We start from the raw sequence: 17,947 nt of genomic DNA, 5'->3' as shown, positions 1-17,947 counted from the left end.
AAACCAAATCTACAGGTACAGATTAGATGAAACTTGGCTCAATAAGCAGTAATTGTGAGAGGGATCTTGGAGTTCTAATAGACAACCTTTAAATATAAGCAAGCAGCATTTGGCAGCAGCCAAAAAAGCCAATGCAATCCTAGGCTGCAATAACAGAGGGATACAATGAAGATCACAGGATGTATTAGTACCACTTTATAATACCTTGGCAAAACAACACTTGGAATACTGCATCCAGTTTTGGTCACATTAAAAAAAAGATGCTGAGAATCTGGAAAGAGTGCGAAGAGCAACAAAGGTGCCTGGAAGCTAAAACATATGAAGAATGATTGCAGGAATTGGGTATATCTAGTCTAGTGAAAAGGACGACTAGAGATGATATGATAGCAGTGTTACAATATTTGCAGGGCTGCCCCAAAGAAGGGGTCAACATATTTTCCAAAGCACCAGGAGGCAAGAGAAGAAAGAATGGATGGAAATTAATCAATGAAAAAAACCAACTTAGAACTAAGGAGAAATTTCCCAACATTGAGAACAATTAAGTAGTGGAACGGTTTGTGTTAAGTTGTGGATACTTCATCACTGGAGGCTTTTAAGAAGAGACTGCATAGCCATTTGTCCAAAATGGTACAGGGTCTCCTGCTTGAGCACAGGGTTAGACTAGAAGACCTTCAAGGTCCTTTCCAACTCTATTGTTTTTTTCCTGACTGTTATTCTGTTAAATAACCGCACATGGTGAATCCTAGAATGTTCGCATATCTTAATAATCGCCATATAATATATTCAGCATATGAAGAATGTATGACCATTCTTCTACCCGATCTGTTAATTCTATATTTATTCTTTTTTTTTAATTGAAAAAGTTTTTCAAATACAAGATTTTTCCCCCTTTCCCCCCCCTCCTATATTTATTCTTGATCACTATTTTTATGCCGTTTATTACCTATTTTCTGTTACATACTACTTATACCTAGTATTTTAGGTTGGGTTAACTGCCCAGTTAAGTCTTATGACATGGATGACCGTAACAACTGAAATGAGTAATATATTTTGGTTGCAAGTACTATAAATTATTGATATACAGTCATCACAAATTTAAAAGATGCCCACATTTTGGGCTAGTTGTGTAACCTTCGAACTTCTCTCCTGAGGCAGTTCTATGTAAGGTGCTTTAAATAACTTAAAAGATTAGTGCTATAGTCTGAAAAGAGCGAGGCAATTTTCTCACTGCCAGAAAGGCAGTCTGCCGGCGTCTTTAAAAGAGCTAATAAATAACAACAGTCTGGCCCCTTCATAAGGAATGTATTTCATGAAGACGAGACACACCCAATGACAGAGGAAAAAAGTTTTATTGGACGGAAGTCAAATTTTGATTTCAACGCAATCCACTTTCGTCGGAAGACAACCTGCCACAGAAAGAGACAACCCCCGCGGAACGAAAGATAAACTAGGCGCCCAAAAGAGAGACGCTGGCGAACCTTCTTACTTCTCACGAAGCCCCGCCCCTCGCGCGGAGGTGCGGCCGTTATTTCCCGCGCGGCGCTGTGGCCGTCCTGTAGCCAATCAGGAGTAAGCAGCAACTTGCCGCTTCGAAACGTAGGGCAGGGTTGCTTTCCTCCTATCGGTTACTCTACTTTTCGTGCTTTTTTTGCCTGGTTCTTCTCCAAGGTTTTCTCCCTGGCTAAAGCGAGATTAACCAGAAAATACAGTATTTTCGCCCGATAAAAATAGTGTGTTTTCCTAGCGGATAAAAAAGCGCATGCGCTTGTTTTGGCGGGCCAGGGTGTGCCATTCGAGGGGCGAAGGGAAAAGGAACAGCTGAGAAATGGCTGCTGGATTCGGGTCATTGCTGCGCGAGTGCCCGCTCCTCTTGCCCCAGAACCGGGAAAAGAGTGTCTATGGGGGCTTCGTCACTGCCCAGGTACCGAAACACTCGGGGCGGGCGAGGAGGGGTGGTGGCGGTGGTAGCAGTTGGAATATCTCAGTTCCGGTTCATCCGTGGTTTTGTTCTGTTTGTTTTCCAAGAATGTGGCGTAGCAGGAAAGGGATAGGATGGTCCCCGGAAACCACCCTGATAATGATTTCTGTGTTCATTAAGAATTGTGATCCTGTGGTTTTTCGGAAGTCTTGCATTGGCTCTTTCCGGCTGCAGAAAGTGCCCTTCCTCCTATGGAAGAGATACCTCATAAATGTCCTGTTTTGCTCTCTCTAGCATCTCAAATGGCATACACACAAAATGAGATATTGTAGAACAGTGTTTCTCAACCTTGGTAGCTTGAAGATGGGTGGACTTCTACTCCCAGAAAGGCTGGGGGATTCTGGGAGTTGAAGTCCACCCATCTTCAAGCTTCCAAGGTTGAGAAACACTGTTGTAGAAGGACAGTCCTATAAACCTCTGGTATCAGAGAAGAGGAGAGTAGCTGCTTTACGGCTTACCAATTTTATTCTAAGACATAATATAGTAAAAAGTCTGTAGAGAATCTCGGTCATCCAGGTTATGGTTTTATTTTTTTATTATTATTTTTTTATTTGATTTATATGCTGCCCTTCTCCGGAGACTCAGGGCGGCTTACAATGCGTTAAGCAATAGCCTTCATACTATTGTATATTTATACAAAGTCAGCTTATTGCCCCCACAAACTGGGTCCTCATTTAACCTACCTTAGAAAGGATGGAAGGCTGAGTCAACCTTGAGCCTGGTAAGATTCGAACCTGCAGAAATTGCAGGCAGCTGTGTTAATAACAGGGTGCATTAAACCACTGTACTACCAAGGTTGTTCCAAAGGTGCTTTTTTAGGAGGCAACTGGACTTCCTTGTTTTTTCTTTGAAGACCTTTCACTTCTCATCCAAGAAGCTTCTTTAGCTCCGACAGGATAGTATAAATCTTTTCATTCCCCACTATCCTGTTGGAGCTGAAGAAACTTCTTGGATGAGAAGTGAAACGTCGTCAAAGAAAAAACAAGGAAGTCCAGTTGCCTCCTGAAAAAACACCTTTGGGACAACCATGATTTGGATGACTCAGACTCTCTACAGACTTTTAGCTATATAATTTGGGATGAACACCCTTTGAATGGTGGGAGTAGGAATGTATTTCCAGAGGGAAAAACTGCAGACTACAGGAATTGGGAGCACTACTCAGGACACCCGAGGACACAGATAAACTCCAAGTGCTTCAAAGACCCTCTAAAACAGGGCTGTCAAACTTATGGCCTGTGGGCCGGATGCGTCACGCACTGGCCACGCCCAGACCCGGTTTAGCGAAGGGGAAAAAGTCCCGATATACCACATGACACCATGAGTTTGACACCCCTGCTCTAAAAAGATGCAAATGACCAGCTGTCTGCAAGGATATAAATCCTTCCATTCCCCACTATCCTGTCAGAGCTGAAGAAGCTTTTTGGATGAGAAGCAAAATGTTTTCAAACAAAAAACAGTTGCCTCCTGAAAAAGCATTTTTAGGACATTGTATAGTAAGCAACCTGAAAGTGTTGGGCTTTTTGAAGCGCTGGAAAACCCATTTACAGTAGGATTCCCAGCCTTAAGTTGTTAGACTTCCAGTTCTGTCCTCCGCATTAGGTACACTACGATCTCTATTTTCTGCCAGGATAAGAAGGCCTATTTGTTTAGAATCATGGGATATACAGGTAGTTCTCAACTTACATCCAAAATTGAACCCAAAATTTCTATTGCTAAATGAGACATTTGTTAAGTGAGTTTTGCCCCATTTTACGATTTTGCTTGCCACAGTTGTTAAGTGAACCACTACAGCTGTTAACTTAATAACATGATTGTTAAATGAATGTGGCTTCCCCATTGATTCTCCTTGTCAGAAGGTCACAGAGGTGATCACATGACTCCCCAGGACATTGCAGCTGTCATAAATATGAGTCAGTTGCCAAGCATCTGAATTTTGATCACTAACTGTGGGGATGCGGCAATGGTTGTAATTGTGAAAAATGGTCATAAGTCACTTTTCAGTGTTGTTACAATTTCGAACAATCACTAAAACGTGTAAGTCGAGGACTATTTGTATTCTACAGCAGTGTTCTGCGAGTTGAAGTTAAAGTGGTTGAGGTTGAGAAACACAAGCTCTAGGGAAACAACTGCTGGGAGCAATAGTATCAAGGAAAAAATAACTTCCTATCATTGGGAGAATGTCCTATCATAGGAGAAAAGAGTATTATTTAAGCATACATTACTTTTATTGTATTTTCTTTCTACTTTTCAAGAGTTTGCATCACTTATTTTCTAAACTACCCATCTATTTCTAGCTTACAAAATAAAGTACACTTGGAAAAATACCCTTGTTTGCAAAAAACAATTGGGGAAAAGGAAAGAAATGTTCTCCTCTCCTCATTTAATATTTTTAAAGTTACTGCCCATTTATAATTTATGTCTACAATACATTTATTTTTTCCAGTAAAGGGGGGAGGGTTTGTAGGTTTTTTAAAAAGTAATGATATGCCAAATTATAGTTATTTGACCTTTGCAATTGACAATTACATCTGCTTTTTATTTAAAAAAAAAGGCTATTTAAATATAATAGAAGTGAGAGTTACAATATACTATGAAACTAAAGGCAATAGGATACATTAATTATGCTTCTCTGTACTTCCGATTACATTATGACAAGTTCTTTGAAATTCTAGTGTTTTGTAGAAATGTTGAAAAAAATTAATGTTTAATCACCAACCTTGGCATTAATAGTTTTTCAAATTAGAGCTTTATGAACTATACTGGGAAACTAACATTTTAGTTTTAGTGATTTTATGAGAGTACACAAAATTGAAATAGCCGGATTTTATACATTTTCTGTATTTGTTTTCAAATTCCATAACCTGTAATATTAGCACATGACATTTTAAATAGTAGATTCAAGTGTTATTGAACACATAATGTCATTCTAAGTTATCGACGATATTTTCTGAGATATGAACTAGTCTTTTCTTTCATATTCAATCTCTATATAAATGATACAGTGAAAATTCGGCTAGCCATATACAAGAGGCATCTGGATGTTTGTGGGAATTACTAGCTTTACAAATGTATAACATAACTAGGAAAACAGAAAACAAAATTATAATAATTATATACCATGTTTCTCCAAAAATAAGACCCTGTCTTATATCTTTGGAACCCCCGAAATAAGAGCTTGGCCTTATTTTTTTGGAGGGGGTGTCTTATTTTGGAGGTGCAGGAGGCGGTGAGCGTGGTCACCTCATGGTTGCTGCTGTGTTGAGCTGCCGCTGGAAGTCCCGTTGCTGCCGTCGCCTCCCTGTTCTTTGTGCCGGCCGCACACCTCATTGCATGCTGGTGCCGCTCATGGCCAGGAGAGCGGCCTGCTGATGAGCAGCTGGCCGGTGCTCTCCTGATGTGTCCTGCTGCCACCGCCTCACATGTTGGACTCGACAGCTTTGATGGTTGGAGCTCCGTGCCCCTCCACCCCCAGATATGGTGAGCCCTGGATCAGGACTCAACAAAGGGCCCTCAGCTGCGAGGTTGCCTGGTGCCACGGCAGGGCTAGGGCTGGCAAGAGTATGCAAGAAACACCTCCAGGGGCCCAGAGAGATAGAACCAGAGGCAGCTCCCGATCAGCCCAGTGATCCGCGGGTCGTGATTAAGGGGCCCAGCTGCCATTAGCTGACTGGGGAAGGGAAGGGCTGCTTCCTGTGCTGGCTACGCCCACCCCTTCACTAAGTCGGCTGCCTTGAAGCGGTGGTGAGGCCCCTCCTCAAGAAGCCCTCTCTGGATCCGGCTGTTTTGGCTAACTATCGTCCAGTCTCCAACCTTCGTTTTGTTGCGAAGATTGTTGAGAGTGTGGTGGCACGGCAGCTTCCACAGTACCTGGATGAAGCTGTCTATCTAGATCCGCTCCAGTCCGGCTTCAGGCCTGGGCATAGCACGGAAACGGCATTGGTCGCGTTGGTGGATGATCTTTGGAGGGCTCGGGATAGGGGTTGCTCCTCTATCCTGGTCCTGTTAGATCTCTCAGCGGCTTTTGATACCATCGACCATGGTATCATGTTGCGCCAGTTAGAGGGGTTGGGGGTGGGGGGCACCGTTTTGCGGTGGTTCTCTTCCTATCTCTCTGACCGGTCGCAATCTGTGTTGGCAGGGGGGCAGCGGTTGACCCCGAGGCGCCTTGTTTGTGGGGTGCTGCAGGGGTCGGTCCTCTCGCCCCTCCTGTTCAATATTTATGTGAAGCCGCTGGGTGAGATCATCCGTGACTTCGGGATGGAGTTCCATCAGTACGCTGACGACACCCAGCTGTACATCTCCACCCCAGGCCACCCCAATGATGCCCTTGGAGTGATGTCCCGGTGCCTGGAGGCCGTGCGGGCCTGGATGGGGAGAAACAGGCTCCGACTCAACCCTTCTAAGACTGAGTGGTTGTGGCTTCCGGTGTCCCGATATAGCCAGCTGGTGCCATCGCTGGTTATTGGGGGCGAGTCATTGGCCCCCATGGAGAGGGCGCGCAACTTGGGCGTCCTCCTGGACGCACAGCTGTCTTTAGGAGAGCATATGACGGCCATGGCCAGGGGGGCTTTTTATCAGGTTCGCCTGATACGCCAGTTGCCTCCCTTTCTGGATCAGGACTCCTTATGCACGGTCACTCAAGCACTCGTCACTTCCCGCCTGGACTACTGCAATGCTCTCTACATGGGGCTCCCTTGGGGTGCACCCGGAGGCTCCAACTGGTCCAGAATGCGGCCGCGCGGGGGATTATGGGAGCGACGGGGTGCTCCCATGTGACACCCCTCCTGCGCAAGCTGCACTGGCTCCCAGTGGTCTTCCGGGTGCGCTTCAAGGTGTTGGTGACTACCTTTAAAGCGCTCCATGGCTTAGGGCCTGAGTATCTATGAGACCACCTTCTGCCGCCAATAGCCTCCCACCGGCCAGTACGCTCGCACAGAGAAGGCCTCCTCAGGGTGCCGTCGGCCAGACAATGTCAGCTGGTGACCCCCAGGGGGAGAGCCTTCTCTGTGGCGGCACCCGCCCTTTGGAACGACCTATTCCCAGAGATACGAATGATCCCGGATCTCCGTACTTTTCGTTGGGCCCTTAAAACTCACTTATTTCATCTAGCCCGGCTGGCTTGATCCCATCTTTTGGTTTTAATTTGTAAATTGATTTTATTGGGGTGTTTTTATATTGTGGGCCGAAACTATTTAATATCTTTTTAAATTGTTTTAAATTTTGTATGCTATGTTTTTATCTTGGCTGTTCACTGCCCTGAGTCCTGTTGGAGAAGGGCGGTATAAAAATCAAATAAAATAATAAATAAATAAATAAATAAATAAATAAATAAAGAAAGAAAGAAAGAAAGAAAGAAAGAAAGAAAGAAAGAAAGAAAGAAAGAAAGAAAGAAAGTCTGTCTGTCTGTCTGTCTGTCTGTCTGTCTTATTTTTGGGGAGGTTATTTTAAGCCCATGTGCTCAAAAGCCCAATTGGGCTTATTATCCAGGGAGGTCTTATTTTCGGGAAAACACGGTATTAGCCATATGAGAGAAACAAATTTCTGATTTTCTTCAGAATCTGAAACCTATTTATGATAAACAAATAGACCACTGGAATTAAAAAGATATATTCTTAAATGAGATGATTACAGGTAGTCCTTGACTTATGAGCACAACTGATCCCAAAATTTCCATTGCAAAGCAAGGCAATTGTTAAATAAGTTGTGCCTTGCTGTGCAATGGAAAAGATGTTAAGCAAATCATCACAGTTGTTAAGTGAATCATGCAGCTATTAAGCAAATCTGGCTTTTTTCCATTGACTCTGCTTGCCAGAAGCCAGCTGGAAAGGTACAAATCACATGACCCTGGAAGAGTGCAACTGTCATAAATACATGCTAGTTGCCAAGCACCCAAATTTTGATCATGTGACTATAGAATGCTGCAACAGTTGTAAGTGTGAAAGCTGATTATAAGTCACTTTTTTCAGGGTCCTAACTTCAAATGATCACTAAAAGAATGGTTATAAGTCGAAGACTACCTGTAGTTTTAATGAGAAGCTGTGATCATGGATGGCCACTGTCCTGCCGCTGCCCCTTGCCTCCCCCACTGCCACTGTGGGCCAGACAAGGACAGTCAAAGGCCTGGATGTAGCCCAAGGGCTGTAAATTGCCCAGGTCTGGAATAGATCACTGTTTCTTATACTCTCTCAGGATCCCATTCCCACTATTAAAAATTATGGAAGATTCCCAAAAGAGCTTTTCTTTGTGTGGGTTATATCAGTGCTGAAATCTAAAAAAAATTTCCCTAGCAGTTCTGTGGGTGTGGCTTGGTGGGGGATTCCTGTGACTGAGTGGGTGTGACCAACTTGACATCATTCACAGCCACACCCACTCGGTCACATGATACCCCCACCAAGCCACGCCAACAGAACCCGGTAGGAAAAATTTTTTAATTTCTATTTTCTATTCCAAAACCCTATTTTACCCTGTCACAAGATGCCTGCAGCCGTAGTCTCTTTTTTTTTTTTTTTGGTGTGCCTGGAGGTGCTTCTTGTGCCGAAAGATGCAGCAGCTGCAGGCTTTTTGTAGCGAAACTTACCAGACCCACGCTCCCCTTCATAAACACGTGGGGAGAGGGAGAGGCCCGGCCACACCACCGCAGAGATCGCGGCGCTTTCCCTTCAGCCTGTTTGGTGGTGCTTGCCAGGCCAGTGCGGGTAGCCTTTCATCTTGTCAAAGACCAGGTCGCCGCACTTATAGTTGCGCGGGACATGGTGCAGGCGGAGAGGCCAATGCAGCCCCCACTGAGACTGCCCTAGCTGAGCAATCACAGTGTCTCCGCAGCAACAGGCACACTGCTGCCGCTTTCCCCACCTTCACCTCCGTGCGCTGTGCTTCGAAGGGGCCGCCTCTGCCACTGCTCTCCCTCCCCGCCTGGCTGCATAGTGTGCACACATCTACCTGCCCTCCCTAACCCTCCCGAAGCAACCCCACCACCGTTCACTTTCATTTTATGGCAGGAGAAAGAAGAAAGCGAATGGTAGCGCCGTGGCCCGCACACGGTTGCCTGCTGCGGCTGATGAAAGCAAACGGCGGTGCCACGGCGGTGCTCCGGGAGGGCAGGCTAGCTGCGGACATTCCGGGGCTGCTGCACATGTGCATGTGCTGCGCTGCCGCCATTCACTTTCTTCCTTCTCCGCCGTGAATGCTTGCCTGCTTTCCACGTGGCCTTCTGCTTGCCTGCCTTCGCAAGCTGGAAGGCAGCGTGGAAGGTAGGCAAGCATGGCAGGGCTCTGGGCCGCTGACTGGTTCAGGGGCGTAGCCAGCCAGCAGTTGCTACTGGTTCGGTGAACCAGCCCCAATCTCCGCTACTGGTTTGCCCGAACTGGTAGCATTTCACCCCTGGGTTATATTCACGAGTATTGACTATTTTAAAAATCTTGGTTTTGCTCCTAGTTTCTTTTTTCTTCTCTCATGTCTTTCCTTTATCAAATCATAAGTAGAAAACCTATACAAAGGCTGATTATTGGTCCATTTATTGCTATACTTGTCTCTTGTTATTGAGTAAATAATCTTTATTGTTTTATATTGACAATTTAGTGTCACTGTTAGTTTTATTATTGTATATACTGTGTAGGTTTTAAATATATGAATTTAAATGCAAATTAAATTAAAAAGTGTAAAAAATTAATATTAGAACGTATCTTTTAAAATCCCTGATATGCTCAAACATGTAGGTTTTGCTAAATACATATATCTGAAAATATTATGCCTAATGTGGTTTTGTATTTTCAGGGGAGAGACTTTCACATAAGGATATTGTTACCAATGGATGGTCAGTTGAAAAATGCTAGGTAAGGAGCATAATTGCTTTACATACTGTTTTCATTTCAAAATCATTTCATTTTCCTACAAGAAATTAATTTGACTTGAAGATATTTTCAATATGTCAGCAATTTTAGTGACTGAATTGTTATTAGTTGATCTTGATACTAGTTAATTAGTCAAGTCATCATTTGAGAACACTTAATGCAATTTATGGAAATGAGGAAATATTTTCTAATTCTGGGGGCTAGAACTACAGAAATATAACTAGAAAGATGTATTTGGTCTTAGAATCAATCAAATTGAAGTTATATTCAGGTAATAAGTGACTGTTAGAAAACTAAAATATTTTCATTGCTCCCAAGAAAGCAACATCTTCCTTTCCCAACTTGACAGTAAGATATACACTGCAGTGTTCTGTTTCATAGCACATGCTATTTGTATGATGTATCTATTACATCAAGATGCACTCATTTTTCAGATAATCTCTCTCAGATCTAGCTTGGTAAATTCTGCATTAATGTATGGATATTCCTATCAAGTCAAGCCCCACGTTACTGCATCATTACTCTTGCCAGATTGACTCATATGATAACTTGTATGTCTCACTTTTCAAAGTTGAGTCATACTTTACACTGTGTGCAAGAAGTTTAAGGATCAGCCCAAGTTTGGCTTTCTAGGGCTTTTTAAATTTAAAGTTTTATAAATATGCACAATAAAATTTGATTAAGATATAACAAAACTCAGCATCCTTATTTAAGGAAAGGAAATGGGAACAATTGGGGAAAATAGGACATGAAGAAATGTCTGAAGATGTTTCAAAGGTAGAATGTCTTCTAAATTCTGACATTGTTATCACCATTTGTTCATTGATATTTCAGAATATATATATAAAATTTGAATGTTTGGTTGATGTTAGGTTGAATTGAACATGAAAACATTTTATTTCTATAGGATTCAATGTAGCTGGCATCTGAAAAAGTTGCTTCATGGATATCATCTGATTTTAAAGCAGGTATCCGTTCAAACTTTTTTTAAAAAAAAATGATAGAATCTACATTTATTTGAAAATCATGACTGCTATATTGATTTTTATTGAAATGTTTCATAGTACATGGATTATGGGTTTTATCAAAATCACAACAAATTATTACCTTAATTCTAAGGGACAAAGAGAACCCAACAGTGAATACTTCTCTGAAGCAGGAAGGTCAGTTCTGGAGTCATATGTCTATAACTGTTAAGGCAAAGAAGAATGTATAGGAAATGCTGAGCAATAAGATCTATCGAATAAGAAAATAAAACATCAAAAATGCTTGAAAGAAGAGTTTAAAGCAAGGATAGGGTTTGGGGAAGCTCATCCTGAAGCTGCCGCCTCAGCATGTAGGATCTGGTTTTCCAAAGCCTAGCAAGAAAACCTAGGAAGAGGTTTTCAATCTCCTAATGGGCAGCTGATCAGGGCAGAAAGCCACTGCCATTTTCTGCAAGGAATTGTCAGAACACTGAAAATGACGATTGCTTCCAGGAGACATGGGGAACAGGCCCAGGTACTGCAGGGGTCATATCAGGGCAGAAGGTGGGGGCAATGCAGCATTCCTGTAGTCAGTCATAAGGGCAAATGATCACGGGCCCTGCAAACATTGTAACTTTGAAACAGGATCGTATGTGCTTTTGGGATGTCTGTCATAACTTTGTACATTCGGTAATTGACTGTTGTATCTCTAGATCTACCTGTGTAGCCTTCATTGTCTATATTAAGAAAATTATTGTCAGGAAATAGCTTTGTACTCTAGTGCAGTGGTCCCCAATCTTTTTGGCATCAGAGACCAGTTTCATGGGAGACAGGTTTTCCATGGACCCGGGGGGAGGGGGATGGTATCAGGATGATTCAAGTGCATTACATTTATTGTAAATTATATAAATAAATAAACAGTGCACTTTATATTATTATTACATTGTGATATATAATGAAATAATTATACAGCTCACCATAATGCAGAATCAGTGGGAAGCCCTGAGATGGGACCTAAACTGTCACCTGGGAGTGATGGGAGATAGTGTGTTGCTTATGTTCAGTCTATTCTGTAATCTTGTTTTAGTTGTGGTCACTGCAGAAAATGCTGCTTCAGAAAGATAGGATGTTGCAATTACCAAAACTGACTGAGACAAGTGTGTAGTGCGGGAAAGAGGCATGGACAGAAGTGGTAAATAAAATAATAAGTGGGCCATGCACAGACTAAAATAAGTATGGGATTCTGACTTAAGGCCTGCCACCAGATGATTTTGTTCCAGAGGAAAATCAGAATAAAAACACAGGGAAGCCTTCACGAGAAAAGGCTTTCTTTTGCTTTGGGGGAAATCAGAATAAAGACATGGGAAAGCTTTCATGGGAAAAGGGTTTCTGCTTCTGCTCCAGAGGAAACTCTCAATCAAAGACCCAGGGAAGCAGAAAGAAGTGTGAATGACCACTGCTTGCACTTTGCAATGGCTCAGCATAGTGTTTCCTTTCCAGATTACACCAGTGACTTTCTGTTTCTAAGAAAGTGGGAAGGAATTGGGGGAAAAGAAAGAATCCTAACTCAGCCTTCCAGAAAAACCAAAGACCCAGCATGTTAAGGAAGTGCTGAGAAAAGAGTGGGGGAGGGGGGAGGGAGAGAGAGAGAGAGAGAGAATGAGAACCAACTCTGCAGAGCAGTGCCGCTTTGCAAAGAAACCTGAAACGCACAGCCGTCTCAGCTTGCAAAGACTTGGTTTCCAAGCAGTGAAAGCCTTTTAAACACACACACACACACACACAATACACAGACAAGCACATACACCAAACCAGACTGCGAGAAGCAGGCAAGCTGTGGTCAAAACACATGAGGCATCCTTGAGTATCAAAACAAAAGCGAGAAACGCGAGTTGAAGCATAACGGAGCTCAGTGGCCTTAGAAAAGGTTCAAACTAGAGAGTGATTCCCTTGGAGATGCAGCACTTAAGGGGAGAAGTAGCTTCTCCCCACTCCTATTTGCACCCTGAGGAAAAAACACTCCCCTACACACACCTTGGGGGTCACCAATGAGGCTTTGGGGGAGCCCTGGGTTGCAAGCTGGGTGACACACATTTGGCCTGCAAATCTGGAGAGTTGCATGAAGGGAGTGTGAGCCTGGTTGGGATGCCAGGAGGGGGAGAGGAGGAAAGTGAGGAAGAAGAGAAGGAGGAAGAGGAAGGAGGAGGAAGAGGAACAGGAGGAGGAAGAGGTAACAAAAGCAGGAGGAAGAAGGACACGGAGCCCAGGCCTGGCAAGCCATTTACAAGCGCAGCTGGCAGGAAACCTTTGCACTGGGCAAGACAGCTTCTGCCCTGCTGTTGTCCTGACCCAGCCCCAATCCCTGCAGACTCACCGCATATCTGGAGGTGGAGGACATGCCTTCAGCTCACCTCCAGCTCTGTGGTCTGGTTCCGAACTGGCCGTGGACTGGTATTGCTCCACAGACTGGGTTTTGGAGACCCCTGTTCTAGTGAATTACTTTGATGTGCATTTAATCTCTTAGTTCCCTGTCAGGTTTTTTTTTTTTTTTTCATGAATGCTTTCAACCTCCACTTTTCCTAATCGGGAGTGTATAAACAACATAGTGGGATTTTTGGGGTAATGGTGGAAATCTATTTAACTGGCAATGTCCAGAAAGAGGTAGACATTTTAACTATCTGCCTTCTGAACTATACACCAGTGCTAATTTCATGTGAGTCTTCAACCTCACTTGCCAGCTAAATGTTGAAAAAAATAGTCCATATCTAGCATAATATAAAAAGAAATTGATGAAGTCATTAACAAAAAATTGTTTTTCAGAGATTGGAACATTCATCAGATCTAGTCAGTTTCATGGTAGAGTTGAAGACTATTTTGGTGAGTTACAATTTTGCAGAGGACTACTGATACCAATTTGTTGATTATCATTAATGCTATAATGAACAAGGTATCCATTTCATTAATAATTTTAATACCTACATTTTAAAGTAAAATCCTTGTAAGAAATAGTTATCTGTACAGGATAATGCTATTGCTTGTAAATTTCACTTTTCAAGTCAATAGTTATAAATCTACTCCTGAAAAACTAGCTGTTATAAAATCATTTTTGTGATGATAAACAGTCAATATGCAAACTAGATAGTTATTTTGTTGTTAATAATAAATAGTCTTCAGTTTTTCATGGGTAGGATCAATATTGATAAGACAGAACAAGGAGTACCTGTATTTAATGTCCATTTTTCTTCCTCGTGTGCTTATTAAGAATTAGCTTTATGAATCTAGTAGCTTATGCATACATTTATAGTACATTTAATAGCTTATGTATATATTTACAGTACATTCTTGAGCACTACCATGTACAGTGCATGATTCTGATATAGGGGTATATCTTTCGTTGTTATCTTGAGGTAAGATAGGTGGCCTATAAGTTTAATAAATAAATAATAATAACAAATTCCGATTTTATAGTGGTAAGTAGAAATAATAACTTTAGTAAAATTAAGTCTGGTGACAGGTTCCACAAGAACTATTTTCATTCATGTCATAAATAAAATATGAATATTTCATTTGTAGCAAACTTCACTGCTTCAGTGTGCTTTCCCCTTTTAATTCCCTTTTCTGAGTCTGTAAATAGTACTTTGCTTAAAATGTTTAGAGTGCAATTATTACTACAGAGGATTTGACTTTTCTCTTTAAAGCATAACAATATTTTGCTGCTCAGAGAATGCCATTCAAGAAATCCTTTGTAGCAAATACAGCATATAATGTGGTATAAGTGTACCTTTTAGATAGTTCTTTTGACATTTTTATCATAGACTTTTCCATACCTTCCATTATTTTATGACTTTTCAAAATTATTAATTCTTTTAAAGATTTATTGCTCCCTTATTGTAGCACTCATATAGCCCTTAAAAGAAGACTATAAAGAGCACAAATAAGGCTCATGTTAACTAGTCCCTTAACTCCCATGAAAAAGCCTATCTTTTAATTATTATTTTGTATGTTAATTGTTTTCTAAGGATATGCCCTTCCCTCCCTGTGCTATGAAATCCACATCTTTATACCTTGATTTTATAAAAAAGATTAAAGCAAAAAAGCCAGTTTTGTCTCGCACAAAGCTATTGAATGTAAAAAATTAAGTGTAAATTCAGCATTGCAATGCTGCATAGTTTGTGGTTTGCATGAGTACATTATCTAGAGAAAATACTGTATTTATCGCAGATAATCCTTTAAAAATTGAACTTTTAGAAACTGAATTGAAATTGGATTTTGTAGTCTTCTCTGTTTTTAGTCATCTTGAGCACATGGGTGGTGATAGAGGAAAAGAATAATAAGAGGAAAAGAATCCAATGTTATGATAACATCATAATAATACATTTATGAGATTGTTATCAGATTACTTTTAATTTATTTAGATTATTTAGGTTATTTTTTATTCTCAAATATGGTCACCAAAAATTCCTTCTCAGCTTCATTTTTTTTTAACTAAGTGCAATTAAAAAGCTGCACTATATTCCTAGAGGGATTGTGCTGATGTTGAGAATTTTCTATATGTATCTTCCCATTAAGACAGCCATTCATTTAATGGATCCCTTTCTTTTTAAAGTGTGCTTTTAGCCAGAGTGTTTGACTATTACCATTTTTTAAAATCTGATACATACTTCATATATATGCATATATGCATGGAATAATACCTGTTTAAAATGTGAAGGGGTTGCTAGCCAAGTGTTTAAAAGCAGTTTAATGGATTAAGGATTTTCTGTTTTAGCCAAGAGACTTTCCTGCTATCCGTCTAAAATTGTCATGACTAGAATTGCAGCCAGTTGATATCTATGAGAAATGAGCCCAACTGAGTTGGGTTTACTTTCAGGTAGTTGTATATTTATGAACTTTTGAACAATTACTTGCACCTAATCACTTTGGTTATTTTCAAGTTTATTTCTGAGTAACGTGAATAGTTTTAGTGTATGTCATACTGAACAGGAATATAAGGAGAAATATTTCTGGTTTTAATTTTAAAATTCATAGATAGATTTGGTAGATGATTAGATAGATAGATAGATAGATAGATAGACAGATAGACAGATAGACAGACAGACAGACAGACAGACAGACAGACAGACAGACACCAAGTCACAAAAAATGAACTAAATAAACTTTTTTTAAAAAATAAAAACAGGAACTTGCTTTGAAAAACACAGAAGAATTGTGTGCTCAACCACCTCCACAATATTATTCTGGCCTCATCGGAGATATAGAAAATTTGGGATGGAATAAGTATTCATGTTTATTATCTTTTGCAAATACCAAAAAGTTTACCTGCCAGCTTTTAAAATATTTATATACAGTATATTGGATTTTGCTCTAATTATTTCAGTACTTACATTTTTGCTTTTTAAATAGTTATAGTTAATCAATATTTAATAAAGTTTAAAATCTTAATACTATATTAAAGCTAATGTCATTTATACTTATAATAGCTCTTCTTCTGAATTTGATTACTTAGAGCAAAACTCCCACTTTACTTTAGGATATTAGTATTTTGGACTTCCTGCTCTGTACTTAGGGTAACTGGTATCTAGCTTAACTTTTGGCTTATAAGAACTGAGTCTGACTCCTTTCTAATTCAGCCTGATTTCTGTCAGAAAGTCAGAATGTTTTTTAAGGAAGAATATTGTTAGAGGGTCACTTCATTTATATTCTGATACCCTACCTGATAGGGTAAATACAAAGATAGTGTACAGTATATTGCTACCAGCAATCATTCTGTTTTGGAAAAGCAGGTACAATATGCCATGATGTGATCAATCAGCCTTTATATTTCTACCTATCTCACCTTAATAACTTTCAGTAGCGACTGCCTGGACTAATGTGATTAGTGCAGGCCAAAATGAACAAGGAAAAAGAAATATTATTATGTGGACAAGCAGGTGAGAGAAATAACCCTGATGGGTTACAATTAAAACTTTTATCCGCCATTTTCTCTCCTAATTTTAGCTATTACCATTTTGAATATCTACCTCTAGAATAAATTTTAAAAAATAATTCTGTCTCTGGACTATTTCACTTGTTTGAAAGAATGTTTTATGTTAAAGCTAGTTTTATAGCTCCAGGCAAAACAGTGTTGTGAGAAATATGCTTAAGAGTATAAACCAGTTGTGTGTGTGTGTGTGTGTGTGTGTGTGTTTATATACCTATATCTAAATATCCACTTCGTTGTATTTTCCTGCAAGTGCGGGTCCTGGATCAGTATATAAAAAGTAACTGTAAAAAAAGATGAAAATGTTGCCAGGAAGTGTAATATGTAGAAATAAAGGCTGACAGAATCATACTTTATATGCCAAAGGTTCCAGTGATAGAAAACTGAAAATATGGTGTTCATTTCCACAGCATGCGTTCTGACCCATCGTATAAATAACTCAAAAAGTATATGACTGAATCAAAGTTTACTTACATATTAACAGGAGTAAATTTATGAAAGCAAAAAGGACTCATATAGATGATTTCCAATTAATATATTTAGAAAAATTAATACAAATTGATTACTAATAGAGTTACTTCAGAATTTGTTTTCTTTCTTGTAGGGTTCTGTTTATTGATCCTGCTTTTAGTACTATCAGGTTAAAAGCTGAAGACTCTTCTGGTCGGGATCATCAAATCACTTTGAAATTCAATTCAAAAGTAAGAGTTTTTAAAATGTTGGGGGGAAATCATAACTTGATGAAACTGCCACACACAAGATTTTATGGCTATTGAATAATCATATGTAATCATTTGTATCTTAAGAATTGCTTTTGTTTTCAATTTAAATTATTCAGCAAAATTGAAACAGAGGTTTCTAATAGAAAGGAGCTAATGGTACCAAGGGTCAATTCTGGATTTAGCTTGAGGAATTAATGATCTCATCTAGGCAGTGTTCTAGATTGATATGAGAATTAGATTTCTCTATTTCTATTGTTGGATTTCAAATATTTATCAAAGACTCAATTGAATTCCTCCACTTGTTTGTTGGACCCGTGCCCCTCCTGGCTGGTTTTGGCCAGCAGGGAGGTGACACGAGGCTGGCTCCAGGCTTTAGTTAACACGTCCTTGAGGGAAGGGGCCTTCCCCCAACCATTAAAAGAAGCAGTTGTAAAGCCCCTCCTCAAGAAGCC

The 17,947-nt window shown here is 40.4% G+C and overlaps 1 protein-coding gene across 3 annotated transcripts in view; it reads left to right on the top strand.

The window, feature by feature from the left end:
* FANCL (FA complementation group L) overlaps window positions 1-17,947 on the top strand; it is a 65,389-nt gene that overhangs the window by 20,626 nt on the left and 26,816 nt on the right. For 2 of the 3 annotated variants that reach the window (XM_087883292.1, XM_034427325.3), the window contains exons 1-6: window positions 1,530-1,921; window positions 9,752-9,810; window positions 10,736-10,796; window positions 13,614-13,670; window positions 15,973-16,070; window positions 17,378-17,474. In XM_087883292.1, coding sequence (XP_087739418.1) covers window positions 1,826-1,921; window positions 9,752-9,810; window positions 10,736-10,796; window positions 13,614-13,670; window positions 15,973-16,070; window positions 17,378-17,474 — 468 coding nt within the window. In that variant the 5' untranslated portion in view covers window positions 1,530-1,825. Of the gene's footprint in view, window positions 1-1,529; window positions 1,922-9,751; window positions 9,811-10,735; window positions 10,797-13,613; window positions 13,671-15,972; window positions 16,071-17,377; window positions 17,475-17,947 lie in introns of those variants that run through there. The other variant, XM_034427327.3, reaches the window with a different exon arrangement.

The sequence above is a fragment of the Pantherophis guttatus genome, chromosome 1 (genome assembly GCF_059756535.1).
Source record: "Pantherophis guttatus breed Tessera chromosome 1, ASM5975653v1, whole genome shotgun sequence".
Lineage (NCBI taxonomy): Eukaryota > Metazoa > Chordata > Lepidosauria > Squamata > Colubridae > Pantherophis > Pantherophis guttatus.
Note: the sequence above shows the minus strand (reverse complement) of the source record. Positions and strands in the feature narration are given on the sequence as shown.